At 48.5% G+C, this 12,088-nt stretch overlaps 1 protein-coding gene across 2 annotated transcripts in view; it reads left to right on the forward strand.

Annotated features, from left to right (window-relative positions):
* Positions 1–12,088, forward strand: part of DNAJB6 (DnaJ heat shock protein family (Hsp40) member B6) — a 451,460-nt gene that overhangs the window by 118,978 nt on the left and 320,394 nt on the right. For both annotated transcript variants that reach the window (XM_078663269.1, XM_078663268.1), the window contains exon 6: positions 9,662–9,793. In XM_078663269.1, the coding sequence (XP_078519395.1) occupies positions 9,662–9,793 (132 nt within the window). The remainder of the gene's footprint in view (positions 1–9,661; positions 9,794–12,088) is intronic.

A 12,088-nucleotide genomic window follows, 5' to 3' on the forward strand; every position in this document is an offset into this window, starting at 1 on the left:
TCAAAAGGAGTGCCTTTACTGTTTATATCCAGCCCATAAGGCATCAGACTGTAAAATATGTCACACTTTTTCAAACAATACTCCCAGAGACCACGAGGGACGACTTCTCATTTGGCTCTAGAAGATGAAAACCAGGTCTGATCCTCTGTCAAAGTGAGCAGTCTACCTCCTCAAGAATTTCCCTCAAAAGGGAAAATGATTCCTTGCACTTGGATAAAGAACCCAGTGTGCTAAGACATTCTCTCAAGATGTTTCTTCAGAGACCAAGAAAGGGTCTCACAGGAGAGAACAACCATCAAAGACTGTATCAGAGCCCAAAACCCCACCTGCAGGCCTAAAATTGACATTCTAAAACCCTTCCTCAGAGTGGTCGTTGAGCTCTCTGCCATCTAGGAAGGGTCTGTCAACTCCCTCAATGAGGGGATGCACCTCATGGACAGCGACATCTTTCTCCATGGCCCTCTCACCGTCGACGACTTCTCCACCGTCGTACACTGTCCCCGATTTCGTCGACCATCCCTCTGGTGTCGACAAAGATTTTGTTCTTGTCTTTTAAAAACAAGACCAACGACGGAGAAGTCTCTGTCGATGAGACTGTCGTCATCCTCTTCATCATCGTCGTCAGCTGAGAAATCGGTGCCGGCGAGCACGTAACAGTCGACGAGAAAGTAGTCGTCAACTAAGACACCACCGTCCGGGGACCCCCTTGACAGAGACCCTGTCGATGAAGAAGAAACTGTCACCGGAGGCGAACTTGTTGTCGTTGAGCCCAGTTTTTGATGACTACTCAGATGTCACTGGCAGCCATCTCTCAGGCGAAGACTCCTTCGTCACCAAAATCGCCGTTGGTGGCCAGATCATTCTCGTCTAAGCCTATGGACGTGGAAATCACCCCAGAACATACTTCCCCTAGTTCGATCACTCCTTTTCTGCCCACGCATATTCTGGAGGCGCAAAATTCTGAAAATGAGGGCCCATGTGGGGATGCATATAGTCCTTCAGACTTCCATGTTAAATGCCAAGATGACGACGAGGAGGAGGAATAGGGTTATTATGATCAGGCCTACTATGCCCAACCTGAGATGGGACATCAACAGTATCAGTAGGACATGGTCACAATGCTGTCTGCCTTGCTCACTGATCCTCAGTTTATGCTGGGAGATTACCGCAGGCGATTCCCAACTGCAGGACCTATTGCTGATTCTACACCTCCAATGGGGTCACCTGTTCAGCGCTCCACTCCTACGAGGTTGTCAGTTCCTAATACTCCACAGTCTATTCCTTGCCAGGAAGTAATCTCTTCGGATGAAGAGAGGGAAGATTGAGAACTTCCTAGCATTGAGTGGTTTAAGTATTCGATTTCCTTGCCTGCTTAACCAACACCTCCTTCTGTAGATTCTCCGCCAGAGGTCATAGAAGGGTTTCATAACCTTTTGGAACGTGTAGTAAAAAGATTCGCTTTGCCCTCAAAACAGTCTGACTGTTTTCTTTACGACTTTAAAGAACCGTTTTGATAGTCAGTCAGGGCTATACCAATTATTGATTACATCTGGGAGGATGGTATTGGAATCATGAAGACCCCAGCTTCTATACCAGTAGTGCTCCCACCTCATGACAAAAAATACAAGGCTATGGATAATGCACCAGCGTGTCTCACAGGACACCCAAAACCGTATTCTGTGGTCATGCAAGCTGCTCAGCGCCGCTCGAAGAATCCAGCAGCCTCTCTTTCGGCTTCTCCTGACAGGGATGGCATGTGTTTAGATTCAATCAGGAAGCGTTTGTTTTAGTTTCTCAGCGTTAGCCAGAGATTTTGCAGCTTTAACTGTTATCTTAGGGTGCTATGATCGACTGATGTGGTCAGATATAGCCCCCTATCAAGACCAACTATCAGAGGGTGCTATGGGGAAGCAAAGAAGATCCTGCATGAGGGCAAAAGAGCATCTAATGAAAGTATAGATTCTGCCATGGAAGGCCCACTTCACTGGTTTCAGGCAGTTGGCAGGTGTGGCAGCCCTGAGAAGGCAAGGATGGCTTAAATCCAACCCATTCTGGCCGGAGGTTCAGGACAAGATCTTGGACCTACTGTATGACGTAGAGGACCTCTTTGAAAGCCAGGTGGAGGAGGCCCTTAAAACAATAAAGGCAGATACGGAGACCGCCAAGTCTTTTGGGACGTTGCAGCTCAAGAAAACTCCTTATCAAGGAAAAGGGCAGAGTTCCGGTAGGGTAGGGTATCAACAAAACCATTACCCAGCATACTCCTCAAATACTCAATCTTACAGTTCCCAGTTCTAATGACACCTCCTCAGTCTTCATATGTCATATCAAACAGGGTAAAATCAGCATGGGTGGGCAAGGATGTTGGCCGTCGGCAATGATACGGTACAGACTCCGGCTCCAATTCCCACACACCATTCTCCTCAATTTCTCCCCTCAAAAACCTTGTATCTCGCAATCAAAATTTCCAGTCACCTTCACCAATGGAAAACCATTACCACAGACCGGTGGGTTCTTCGCCTTGTGCAATTTGTACATACACTGGAATTTATCCAAAAACAGCCTTCAATGCCACCACAACCCTTCAACCAAAGGCATCTCAAAGCACTTCAACAAGAGGTCAAAGCCATGCTCCAGAAAGGAGCAGTCGAGAAAGTGCCAGTTGCCCGCAGAGGTTTCTACTCCCGTTCTTAATCAGAAAGAAGCTAAGGCAGTAAGAACCAATTTTGGACCTCAGAAACCTCAATGTCGACCTGATGATCACATTGCTGGGGGTTCTGAAACTCCTAAACCAGTCTGATTTCATGACCTCATTAGACCTCCAAGATTCTTATTGCCACATACCCATTCACCCAAGCCACAGGAAATAGCTGAGGTTTTTGGCATCCGGATGCCATTTCCAGTTCAAAGTGACCCCCTTCGGACTCAAATCTGCTCCCATGATTCTCACGAAGTGCCTTGCTCCAGTTGCACTGTTTCTCAGGCAACGTCCACATCAAGTCTTCCGTATCTGGGCGACTGGCTGATAAAGGCACCTTCCAAATCAGCAGCACGAGTGTCTACAAAGGCCTGCACATTATCTTCCGACGACTGGGTCTCACTCTTAATCTTCGAAAATCCAGACAGAGCCCATCGCAGACGAATGTCTTTCTAGGAGCCAAGTTAGACACAGTGTGCTTAAAGTCTCGTCCTGCGGAGGATTGCCAACACTGGCTTCTTATGCTCACAAAATCCATCAAAAGAAAAAATCTTTTAAGCCGACTGTACAAGTCTCTTGTCAGAATGATGTTTTCATGCATACCACTGGTCCCATTCTGTCACCTCAAAATGCTACCCATGCAGGAGGAACTGGACAAGCATTGGCCACAGTCCAAAGGCTTGTTCGACATCAAGATAACTCTACGCATATTCGAGGCATTAAAGTGGTGGGAAGACAAAACTCATCTGTCAGCAGGGCTGTCTGTCCGACACATAGCAGCACCCTTTGTGATTACCACGGATGCATCACTGGAGGGATGGGCTGCTTATCTTCAAGAGAACGGCAAATGGCATCGGCCTCAAAGTCAATCCCACATGAATCTATTGGAATTAAAAGCAGTACATCTAGCCCTCCAGGCTTTTCTTCCCAGGATTCAGGATTAGTCAGTGCTCGTCAATACGGACAATACCACAATAATTCATTATATAAACAGGTAGGGCGGTACAAGATCTCGCCAGCTTTCCAGGGAAGCACAGAAGTTGTGGGAATGGGCTATAGTTCACAGCATCTGCCTCAGAGCGGAACATGTTCCAGGACATCTGAACAGGATTGCAGACACACTCCGCAGGCGCACGTCGTCCTGCCGCGTATGGAATCTGCACCAGCAAACCGTGCATAACATCTTCCTACGCTGGGGCACACCAGAACTGGACCTGTTCGCAACTCCCCAGAATCGCAAATAAAGGTACTATGTAATTTGGCATCTCCAACAGGGGTCATGTGGGAATGCCTTTTCAATTGCATGGTCCGGCATCATTGCTGATGCTTTTCCCCCCATTCCTCTTCTTCCAAGAGCCTTGAGGAAGATTAATTCGAGCCATACAGACTAATCCTCATTGCTCCAGCATGGCCACGTCAACACTGGTACACAGAACTGCTGCTTCTATCGCACTTCCAACTTCCAGTGTTGCCCAATCTTATAACTATGAACCAGGGGCAGATTCTACACCCGGGTCCCAGGAACCTACATTTATCGGTATGGCTCCTGAATTCAATGAGTTCCAGCACTTGAACATTTCTGGGGACTGTCGAGATATCGAAGCCAGAGCAAGGGCGGACAGTACCAACAAAATGGACCACCTCAAATGGGAGAGTTTCTTCATCTGGTGCCATCAAGCAGGTATACATCCGCTGTTGTCCTCTCCAGAGCAGGTCCTACCTTACCGTTTACAGCTAGAGAAATCAGGTTTGGCACTTAACTCAAAGGTTCACTTAGCAGCCATTTCCCGCTACAGAAGATCACTTTCCTCTCCACCTTTGTGGTCTTCTAGAATAATCAAAGAGTTCCTCAAAGGGCTGTTTCTAGTTGTTCCTCCTACAAGGCCTCCACCTCTGGCCTGGCAGTTGAATACTGTTCTTTCGCAATAGATGAAACCTCCTTTCGAACCAATTCACTCAGCGGAGAATAAGTTCCTGTCGTGGAAATTGGCTTTACTTCTGGCGCTGATCTCAGCTAGACGGGTAAGCGAAATTCAGGCTTTTGTTATAGAGGAGCACTTCTTGCAATTCAAAACAGATGGAATTCACCCGTGGGATCCGTGCCCGGATTCCGGTCGACGCCAGTTGACCTTACGACTCCTCCGCTGGCGCCGACCCCATTGGTGTCGCTCCTGACGCCGTCCTCGGACGATGTTGGCCCCAGTTTCAGTCCGGGTCCAGCATCGGACCGGCGCCGTCTCCGGTGCCAATGGGTGAGGGTTTCACCTACGACCCGGCTCCGTCATTCCAGCCTGTTTACCAGGACACAGATGAAGGGGAGGACTGGGAGGGGTCTGAGGACCCTCTGGCACAGCAGTGCCAGTTGAGCCAGGACTGGGCAGATGAGCTAGGGGAGGCCACTGGTTTGGACACTTCGCCCGACACTGGATTCATCTCTCCTCCCTCCGTAGCTACGGAGGAGGGTGCTACCTATAGTGTGGTGTTGCGCTGGGCAGCCAAGGACTTGACGCTTGAGCTCCCTGCTGCGGTCGTGAGGACTAACCTTCTCACTGAGGTGCTTCAGCCGCCAGTAAGCTCCTCATATCCTCTGCTGCTGGTTAATGAAGCCCTTATGGACGTTCTGATGGGCACCTGGTCCAAGCCCTCCACAGTGCCCTCTGTGAATCGGAACGTGGCCCGACGCCACCGCCGGGCTCCGGGCAACCCTAGCTTTCTGTCCGTACACCCCAACCCCGAGAGCCTTACCAGCGCCCCTCGGGTGTTCACGAAAGTGATGGTGGTGGTCGCAGCTCATTTGCGCGGATCAGGGGTTCCAGTCTTCCCCTATCTCGACAACTGGTTGTTGAAGGCGGGCTCGCCCCAGTCAGTCGTCAACCACCTCCAGGCTACGGCCAACCTCCTGCATTTGCTGGCGTTCTCCATCAACGTGCCGAAGTCGCACCCGATTCCCTCTCCGAAGCTCCTCTTCATCGGAGCGATTCTGTACTCAGCGCAGGTTCGGGTTTATACTCCCGAGCAGCGGGTTTGGGATATTCAGGCTCTGATTCTGATCTTTAAGCCTTTGTCCCGAGTTTTGGTCAGGTTGACGCTGCGGCTCCTAGGGCTGATGGCTTCCTGCATCCTACTGGTGCATCACGCCAAGTGGCGGATGCGGGCTCTGCAGTGGGACCTGAAGATCCAGTGGCCAAGCATCAGGGCAACCTGTCCGACCACGTCCTGATCTCGGAGAGCATGGCAAGACAGTTGCAGTGATGGGTCACTGACCGCGATTGGGTCAACGGCAGATCCCTCTCCCTTCCCCAACTGGAACACGTAGTGGTGATGGAATCGTACCTCCTGGGATGGGGGGGGTCACAGGGGAGAGGCGGAGATCAGAGGCCTTTGGTCTCCGTTGGAGTCCCGGCTCCATATCAAGCTTCTGGAACTGAGGGCGATCCACTTGCACTGAAGGCATTCCTTCCCTCTGTCCGGGGAAGTGTAGTGCAGGTGTTCATGGACAACACCACCGCCATGTGGTACTGCAACAAACCGGGTGGGGTGGGGTCGTGGACCCTTTGTCAGGAGGCTCTGCGCCTATGGACATGGCTGGAACACACTGGGCGTCACCCTGGTCATTCAACACCTGGCAGGTTCTCTGAACGCCAGGGCCGACTAACTCCGCCACCGGCGCATGATGGATCACGAATGGCGTCTGAACTCGGACATGACGCAAGGTTTATTTCTACAGTGGGGAGAGCCTTGGTTAGATCTATTCGCCACAGAAGAGAACGCGCAATGTCATCAGTTCTGTGCGTTGGAATTTCCAAGGCGGCTTTTCGTCGCTAGTGGAGCTGCGGTCTGTTGTACGCCTTTCCGCCTATATCACTTCTGCCCAGAGTGCTGAAGATCAGGCGCGAGCGGGCCCAAGTCATCCTTGTGGCTCCAGACTGGGCACGAAGGTACTGGTATCCCTAGCTACTCAGCATGTCAGTCGATCCCCCGATTCGTCTGCCTCTTCGGGAGGACCTTCTGTCGCAGCAGCAGGGGACGGTCCTCCACCCGAACCTGTCCAGTCTCCACCTACATGCGTGGAGATTGAGCGTCGACAGTTGAGGCCATTTGACTTGCCTCCTGAAGTCTGTGATGTGATTCTGGCAGCCAGGTATCCCTCCACAAAATCGGTATACGCCTGCAGGTGGAACAAATGTGTGGCATGGTGCACAGCAAAGGCTGTGGATCCACTTTCTGCCCCCTTTCAGAGGTTCTCCTCTTTCTTCTTTCTCTTGCCCAGCAGGGCTCTGCCCTGGGCACTATCAAAGGCTATCTCTCGGCCATTTCAGCCTTCTTAAGGCTTCCCGATCAGCCTTCTCTTTTCAAGTCCCCTGTAGTAAATCGATTCTTGAAAGGCATCACACACGTTTCCTCCTGTTCCCTTCATGATGCCTCAGTGGGACTTGAACCGTGTACTGACTTTTCTGGTGTGCGCTCCCTTTGAGCCACTTCATAACGGTCTTCTTCGTCTTTTGACTCTTAAAACTGCATTCCTGGTTGCCATCACCTCTGCCAGGAGAGTGAGTGAGCTCCAGGCTCTGTCTTCTAAGCCTCCTTTCTTCTCTGTCCTTCCGGACATGGTTATTCTGATGACTCGTCCTTCTTTCCTGCCCAAGGTGGTTACAGCCTTTCATATCGGGCAGTCCATCACCTTGCGCACCTTCTTTCCGCCTCCGCATCCCTCGAAAGAGGAAGAGAGGCTCCACCGTCTGGACCCAAAACGTGCGCTCTCCTATCTAGATCGCACACGCTATTTCCGGGTGGCCTACCAGCTCTTTGTTGGTTACATGGGCGCTAAGAAGGGACGGGCGGTGCACAAACAGACCATCTCTCAGTGGGTCGTTTTGTGCATCAAGGTCTGTTATTCCTTGGCAAAAAAGGAGCCTCCTGTGGGGCTGAGCCCATTCCACTCGGGCCACGGCGACTACTACTGCCCTGGGTCGGGGAGTCCCCTTGCAGGACATCTGTCAGGCAGCTACGTGGGCCTCGTTGCACACGTTTGCTAAGCATTACTGCCTGGACAGCCAAGTCTGGAGAGATGGCTTTTTCGACCGTTCCGTTCTCCAGGACTTTCTGGTGTGATCTTGGTTCGCAAACCCACCACCGGGGTTGGTATTGCTAGGGTATCTATTCTAAGGTAAGGACTCTAACACTAACCTGTTTCTTTCAGATGCACTAGTTACTTACCTTCGGTAACAATATATCTCTAAGAAACAGTAGTTGGTGTTAGATTCCTTACCGCCCCACCCATCCTCCCCGTTCTGCAAACCGATATGTAGGGTTAAGGTCATCCCTTTCAGGGAGGAGTTTTATGGCAACAGTGTCGGTTTCTATCATGGCTCTGCGTTCCTGGCGCGGAAAGCTATGTACAGAACTGACGTCAGCGCGTGAGGGCGGCGTCTAAGTACTCAGACAACGTCATCCCGGCGATCACGACGCCGACGACTGGCGCAGAGCCGCAGACGACTCCTACCGACGCGCAAGGGTACTGCTTATGAAAACTTTCCAGATCCAGCCTGACGCCTGGGGATATTCTAAGGTAAGGAATCTAACACGAACTACTGTTTCTTACAGATCTATCATTACCGAAGGTAAGTAACTTGTGCGATAGTTTAAACTAAGAGGTCTAGGCCTTTTTTAGCCTATACCGATCAGTCTACTTCTACTACTATTATTTTTTTTTTAAGATAACAGGGACTCCCATCATGACAACAGGGAATGATTCAAGCGTGTGAATCTAAGAAAGCTTCCAAACCTGGAGAACTGTAGTTACAGGTAAGTAATTTTATTTCTTCTACTTCTGTTGAATAAAATGCTACTACAGATTTTTTTGCTGCCAGTTTTCATATATCCCACTCGTTGCTTGATTCCGCCTTCTAATTTGAACCATTCAAGATTAAGTAAACAGCAATGCTGCTGGTGCCAAGAGAATGGAGTTGTTTGGTGTTGGTCACTCCATAGGTGCAGAGGGCACTGTGATGGTGTCCTAGGCAACTGCATCTGATTCCAACTTTATTAAGGAGCTCCATTCTAGTGTTCTTCAGAGGAATCCAAATCTGAGTGGAGATGACTTCTTCAAAAGACCAAGGCGTCACGAAAAAAACTAAATTGTACTAGGTAACTTGCTCAAAGTAATTACTTAATTTTGGATGCAGGTCATCTCTCTGTAGTGGGTTATTTTCCATGAAAAAAGGGTGATCAAAACCTCCCAGACTGCTTGGCCCACAATGAAACTGAAGAATGATTAAAATTCTAACCTCTGTTTCAGAGGACATTGATAAGGCCAACAGGTTACTTTTTAGATATTTAGACAGCCGCACTCCCAGACGTGATGCTGGTTGTTCAGTAGGAAAAGTGTTGTAGGACTGATTGGGATGGGACCCTATATGCCTGCTTCCCTCAAACCATCAATTCAGTGTAGTTTTTTAATTTCAAAGTTCTTTGAGCAATTGAATGGGAAATGTAATCTTTCTGGGAAATGTCATTTTTCTGACCGACTACATATTGCTGGAAGTGCCAAATATACACATTCGCCAGACCTTACCCTGGATGTTTGCCGTTCAATTTTGAACCATCTACAGCAAAGTTGTCAAATGATGTACTTGCCTGAGCGATTTTTAGGGCATGCTTCGTGTAGAATGTTCTTTTTGAAACCAAATTAATAAGCCTCCTAAAACATTGTTCAATGAAACTTGTGCTTCATCCTTGCCCAGAAACTGCCAAATGCCTCTGGTGGAGATAGATAGGTAGATACCTTATGTTCTATTTTATATGGACTAAAACTAAACATTTAAAAAAAATATAACCAGCAATTTGGAATTAATGGTTATCCAGTCCAGCTGCAAGCTTTACAAAGTGGACATTTTAATAATCCAGATTGCAGCCAAATTTGTATTTGATATATATTCAATGTGTTTTTTTTTTCTTTTCTAGAGGACCCATTTGATGACTTTTTTGGGAACCGAAGAGGTCCGAGAGGACATCGAAACCGAGCAGGGGGACAATTTCTTTCTGCCTTTGGTGGATTCCCTGCTTTTGGAACTGGGTTTTCCCCCTTTGACACAGGTATTGTTTGCCATAAACCCTTAACAAGAGAGTATGCTAAACTGATGAATAGACTATCATGTGCTACAATAAAACTAACTAAATTGTAGGTGCCCCAATTATGAAGTGACTTTCATTCCAGTTTCTTAGGTTATACTTTTTTGCAGAGTTCCTGTGCTTTGTCAATTGGAAGCAATAGACTTTGTGAAGTTGTGTGGAAGAACTGGGCATACCCGTCAGTGTGTTAAGGTTTGTTAACAGAACAACCTGATAAGCCTTCGGCAGAAGCTGATCTCCATTACATCTTTCTGGAAAGGTTTCCAACCGATTTCCCAGGAATTCAAATATAGAAATTGTAAGGCAATGTCTCTTTTTGTATGGTAACCCCCTAGGCTTTTGGAATAATGCTGCTGGGGTTTCGACTTGTAAGTGCACTGATGCTTGCTAATCAGACCTCAGTGCCTGACCGCAAAATGTGTATGTTAAATTTGGTATACACAATTAGCCTAGGCTAACTTGCCTGCAAGTCTCTAGTATATGGGCACATATCTTAGTGTTAACTCCAGCGATTGCAGCAATGGTTGTGCCACCCTGGTGGTACACGGGTAAAACAAATCTCCCAGTCTGCCATTGTAGGCTGGAAGAGCAGTTATATACTTTTAGCCCGACTTTGCCATTTAAATGTATGGCAAAGCCAAACTTGCCTCTGCAATATGTGCAAGTCACCCCTGTGGCATGCCTACCGAGCCCTAAGGCAGGGGGCAGCTAATTTTGTGGGCAGAACATGTATTTTACATGTTCTTGTAGTAACAGACAGAAGGCAAGATGGCCGCTGGTGGGGAGTCCTAGTGAGGAGCTCCGGGGCTAGGGATCTCCAAGTCTGGATTAAATCCCTGAACAACCCCTAATCACGACCCAGGACCAAGCGGAACCATTGCTAGATGTTTTGAGCTAACTTATAGTTAAAACGAACACAGAAAACGCAAGACGCTGGAAAGAATCCGGTACCTGGTCAGTGGACAAGGCTGACTCCCCTCTACGGACTCCTCGGACGACGGACCCTTCATGATGCAGATCACCAGATGCGGAGCGGTCATGGAGAATCCACAACGGACATTCCCTCGGATGTGAGCGGGTCTGAGGACTCTGAGGAATAATCGGCGGTGGCTCCGGTGCCTGTGAACACAGACTGACCATCGCGGAGGGCGGAGCGGGGAGACCTCGGTGACCGACAAGAAAGGTATGATCGTTCACACCCCCAGGGCGGCCCCACCAGCTGGTAACTCCCTGAGACCGCAACTCCCCGAGTACAGGCATAGGGGAAAAAAAACGGGGGATACTGCAACAGAGGAGGAATGAGAAGCGGCTCGCCTGTCCTTGAAATGGCGGCCGCATAGGACTTCTATACTCACGCTACCCAATTGAACCCACCAATCACCAACCTGGAGGCACAGACATTGAAATAGGACTGGCGGCTTGAGCCAGGGAAGGAAGACATCCCTGACCCTACCGAACCGACAAGGAAAAAAGTGAGAAGGGACCAACTAATGTAATAAGTGAAATAGGACTGGCGTCTTGAGCAAGAGAAAGGAGACTTCCCAGAACCCACCTAATCGACAAAAAACTGATAAAGGACCAAGAGAAGCAAGAGAAAGGAGACTTCCCAGAACCCACCCAATCGATAAAGAAAACTGATAAGGACCTACCAAGTTAAGGAGGGGAAAGAGAGAAGGGACTAAGAAAAGTAAAAAGGAACTAAACAACTTCAAGAGGAAAAGAGAGAAAATCCTCCCCCTCTCAGGAATTATCAGGGGCAGACTCGGCTGACATCCTGCACTGGTTACTTATCTCCAGACAACTCGCTTTCACAATTGGGGATAGTCAATTAATTAATTACTATTGAGGGCACCATAATTACAAAGGACTGATTAGAATAAGATAACATAACTAATAAGGATTAATTAATCAGAGGATCCAATATGAAACAGTAGTTTGGAAGTCACTTTCAACTTCTATATCTTCCACGTCTACAAAAGTATAATAATAAGAGCAAACTAAACCACAAAGGAAACTATACCTACCACCTCAAAACCATAGTACTGAGTTACTTGATTTCTATATCCTCCAGGATACACTAGCTGGGAACTACTCAGTACAAAATAGTCAATAGGGAACTACTCAGTACAAAATAGTCAATAGGCCTCTGCAGACCTCAACGTGAAGCGGAAATGGATGGAAGATACCTAGGATCGACTGGGTCCAATGCAAAAAGCATAGAATACCCTTCAACTCTATCCAAAAATGCTGCCAAAAAAT

This window comes from Lissotriton helveticus, chromosome 10 (genome assembly GCF_964261635.1).
Source record: "Lissotriton helveticus chromosome 10, aLisHel1.1, whole genome shotgun sequence".
NCBI classification, from domain to species: Eukaryota; Metazoa; Chordata; class Amphibia; order Caudata; family Salamandridae; genus Lissotriton; species Lissotriton helveticus.